We start from the raw sequence: 4,176 nt of genomic DNA on the forward strand, positions 1-4,176 counted from the left end.
CAGGACCCCACAGGATGATGCTGTAGAGAAACAATGAGAATGTAAAGCTTGAGGTGAGATGAACACAGTTGTTTTGGGCACTTTCCAACTCTCACTTCATCCAAGAAGGTGACAACGCCCCCTCCAGAGACACTTGTGTACACGAGGATTGTTAATCTGCTCTGCCAAACTGTTTTTCAACAGGTGAGATAATCTACTGTTTCATGCTGGTTTCTATAAGAGATGTTAACAAACTGGAATTGTGGAAGGATGGTGCTGGGGAAAGAACAGTGTTCCTGATAGGAGAGATTCCTTCCCTCATTCACAAAGGTAATAAATTTCAGGGACATGCATTAATTAAAGGGCCCCTCAATCCCAAGCCAATGCTTTGCAATTCTTAGACTGTAACTCTTTTGTAAAATTATATGGAAGTAGGAGATAAAATTTTTAAACCTCTGGATTTTAGCAAGATTATGAATGCCACCACTGTTCTGGATTAAACTGTTTTTTGCAGAAACTTGGCCACATTTAATTTTCTTCCACAATGTTAGAATTCCTAATTATAGATTCTTGTATTAGAAAGCGAGAAAACCTTGGTGATATTGTATTTGGAAATGTTCTTCAGCAACATCTGGAGGATAAATTATTCTATAAACAGAAATTCCTTATATAGAGAAGTGATTGAAACTGATGGTCTTTGAATTTTATCTATTGGGATAAGATCTGATTTATAAATCCCTAGTATTTCTACCTGGAATTTTTAAGGTCTCCTTATTCTGTTGGAAGACTGGTCTCAACAGGTGTCGATAGAATAAGGATTTCAGAGTTTCCAGTTAATTTAATGAACCAGAGCCAGAGTGAATTTTATTTTTTTCTAAATAATTTTTTAACATAGAGAGAATGTATTTCATAGATACAATTTTAAGATGATAACCATGTTTTCCTCAAGCCTGCCTCCTTCTATCTGTTCTTTCCTCCTTTAAATAAGCATATGTGATCATGTTCATTTTTTTATAATGGGAATTGTTTCTATTTTTGTTGGTTAAAAGGATAAAATCGTTTCTGTCTTCTGAGAATTCTCGTGATCTGTTGACTAGTTAACTTCTTCAGGGTACTAAAATTTACTTTTGGTGGTTAGAAGAGCTTTTCAGGTGTATGAGGGCTATGGAATTGCCTTAATTAGGAGAATACAAGAAAAAGATCTTTTACATATGAGGGAGGTAAATGATGACAGATGAGTGATACATCCTCGATTCAGAAGATTCTGGGTTCAGATATAAGTTCTGCTGTTGATGGCTTCTTTGTCTTTGTCCACGAACCCTCTGTGCTTCAATGTTATCAAATATAACATAGGAAAAAAATAGCATCTACAATATAAAGTTGTGATGGGTAAAAAGCAGGTTAATTATAGGGCTTGGAAAAATAACTAGTGCATGCTCAGTACAGTATATGTATACACATATATTACCTATTTGTATTAAAAGCAGGAGTAGTACATGATATGGATATACAATGTCTGACATAAGAACTCTCAATGACATACAGAGGATACTGAGATTTTTGAGTGTCCACTGTGTATCAAACACTGGCCTTGGTGTTTTCATGTGTATCTTTTTTACTTAATAAGATACTCTGTCAGGAGACTATTAGTTTTCTTATTAATTTTATAATTTTATGTTTTTGAAAGTGTATTTTATTTATCTGAAATAGTTAAAGAGACAGATGGAGAAAAGAGGGAGGGAGAGGTCTTCCATCAGTGGTTCATTCCCCCAAGTATCTGCAATTGCCAGGTTTGGGCAAGACTGAAGCCAGGAGCCCGAGAGCTTCTTCCAGGTCTTCCATGTGAGTGCAGGGTCCGAGTACTTGGGCCATCTTATGCTGGTTTCCCAGGTATATTAGTAAGGAGCTTATTCAGAAGTGGAGCAGTTAAGACTAAAACTAGCACCTATATGGGATGCCAGCACTGCAGGCAGAGGCTTAATCCACTGTGTTGACCTGGATTTTCATTTTACCCATTTGTCTTATGAGAGAAAGGGACTTGCCCTGCTTTAAAGTTCATGAGTGAAATTTCTAATTTAAAAATAATATCTAGTCCAACGGTCTTTGTAAGTTGTAGATTGAAGTTCAGTAATTTAGTAAAGTGCACAGAAGCCCAAAACTTCTTAGCCAATGTTGATTTAATCAATATGCATATTAACTTACTTCAATAGAAAATAGATTTTTTTCCCCCTCTAATGGTGATCAGGTTTTCTCCTCTGGGAACATAGAAATGGAAAATCGCACCTTCCTGACTGAATTCATCCTGGTGGGCTTCTCAGGAGACCCCCGCTGGCAGCTGATTCTATTTGGAATATTTCTGATGTTGTATTTATTAACTTTGTCAGGCAACACAACCCTTGTTATTCTAATTTGGATTGATTCCCGTCTGCATACACCTATGTACTTTTTCATTGGCAACCTGTCCTTTTTGGATTTCTGGTACACCTCTGTGTACACCCCCAAAATACTGGCCACCTGTGTCTCAGAAGACAAACGCATCTCCTTGGCTGGATGTGGGGCTCAGCTATTCTTTTCCTGTGTCGTTGCCTACACTGAGTGCTATCTCCTAGCAGCTATGGCATATGACCGTCATATGGCAATTTGTAACCCACTGCTTTATTCAAGTATCATGTCCACTTCGCTGTGCACTGGGCTTGTTGTTGGCTCCTATGTAGGGGGACTGTTGAATGCCATAGCCCATACTGCCAACACATTCCGCCTGCGTTTCTGTGGTAAAAACATCATTGAACACTTTTTCTGTGATGCACCACCATTGGTAAAAATGTCCTGTACAGACACCAGGGTCTATGAAAAAGTTCTGCTTGGTGTGGTTGGCTTCACAGTTCTCTCCAGCATTCTTGTCATCCTGATTTCCTATTTCAACATCCTGCTGGCTATCCTGAGGATCCGTTCGGCCTCAGGAAGGCGGAAGGCCTTCTCCACTTGTGCTTCTCACATCATCTCAGTCATGTTCTTTTATGGGTCTTTGCTCTTCATGTATTCCAGACCTAGCTCCACCTACTCTTTGGAGAAAGACAAAGTGGCTGCCCTGTTCTATACGGTGGTCAACCCTCTGGTCAACCCTCTCATCTACAGTGTAAGAAACAAAGACGTCAAAGAGGCCTTTAGGAAAGCAACACAAAGCATATATCCACAATCATGAAGGAGGTCTCCTGTGAGGAATGCTGTTATTGCATTGTCCAAAGCATTTGGTAGTAGATATGTTTGTATTATTTCTTGTATTTCAAGTAAAGTTAGCAACTCACTGTTTCAACAATAAAATATTGAGCCAATGACTCTAATTATTATTATTATTTGAAGTATGTTGTTTTAAACTATAGTATAGGGTTATTTGATACTCTACAATACAGTTTTTTTGTCTCTTTGCATGAAGGATCTCTCATAAATTTTAATCTGCTAGCTGTTTTAAGAGAATTTGGTGTTATTTTAACTTTGAAACTTGGTCATAATTTTCTCTGGGTGAGGAATTTTTGCATGCAGTGACATTAGAGGTTTGCTCGATTTTACGGATATTTATTTTTGGTAAGATGCTTTCTTTCAATTCCATCATAAAACTAATTCAGTATATAGATAATATCTTCGTAAACCTTTGTCTCACTACATCTATGTAGTATTAAGCAAAGTGTTTAATAGTTGTTTTGGTTATAGAAAACTGCACAACAAAACCATTTCTAAGTTTATGGAGAAATATGGGTCTTGGCTGGTGCCGTGGCTCACTAGGCTAATCCTCTGCCTTGTGGCGCCGGGACACCGGGTTCTAGTCCCGGTCGGGGTGCCGGATTCTGTCTTGATTGCCCCTCTTCCAGGCCAGCTCTCTGCTGTGGCCAGGGAGTGCAGTGGAGGATGGCCCAAGTGCTTGGGACCTGCACCCATGGGAGACCAGGATAAGTACCTGGCTCCTGCCTTCCGATCAGTGCGGTGCGCTGGCCACAGTGCACTGGCTGCGGTGGCCATTGGAGGGTGAACCAACGGCAAAAGGAAGACCTTTCTCTCTGTCTCTCTCTCTCTCTCACTATCCACTCTGCCTGTCCAAAAAAAAAAAGAAAGAAATATGGGTCTTTAGGATGGCATTTCATGCTAACAGAATGTTTAGGTCAGGTCTCTCCATCAGGTCACACACCAGTGTATTACCATAAG

At 39.4% G+C, this 4,176-nt stretch overlaps 1 protein-coding gene across 1 annotated transcript; it reads left to right on the forward strand.

Moving 5' to 3' along the window:
* The first annotated feature begins 2,212 nt into the window (after positions 1-2,212).
* LOC100354664 (olfactory receptor 9G4) lies at positions 2,213-3,181 on the forward strand. Its single transcript, XM_008271235.3, has one exon. It carries the CDS (start codon positions 2,249-2,251, stop codon positions 3,179-3,181), a length of 933 nt encoding a protein of 310 aa, XP_008269457.3. The 5' UTR covers positions 2,213-2,248.
* The last annotated feature ends 995 nt before the right edge of the window (positions 3,182-4,176 follow it).

Source organism: Oryctolagus cuniculus, chromosome 1 (assembly GCF_051225735.1).
Source record: "Oryctolagus cuniculus isolate XC-2025 breed Fujian yellow rabbit chromosome 1, ASM5122573v1, whole genome shotgun sequence".
In the NCBI taxonomy this organism is placed as follows: domain Eukaryota; kingdom Metazoa; phylum Chordata; class Mammalia; order Lagomorpha; family Leporidae; genus Oryctolagus; species Oryctolagus cuniculus.

Excerpts from the sequence above, each read along its gene's own strand:
- LOC100354664 (XM_008271235.3), top strand. The coding sequence starts at position 2,249 with ATGGAAAATCGCACCTTCCTGACTGAATTCATCCTGGTGGGCTTCTCA.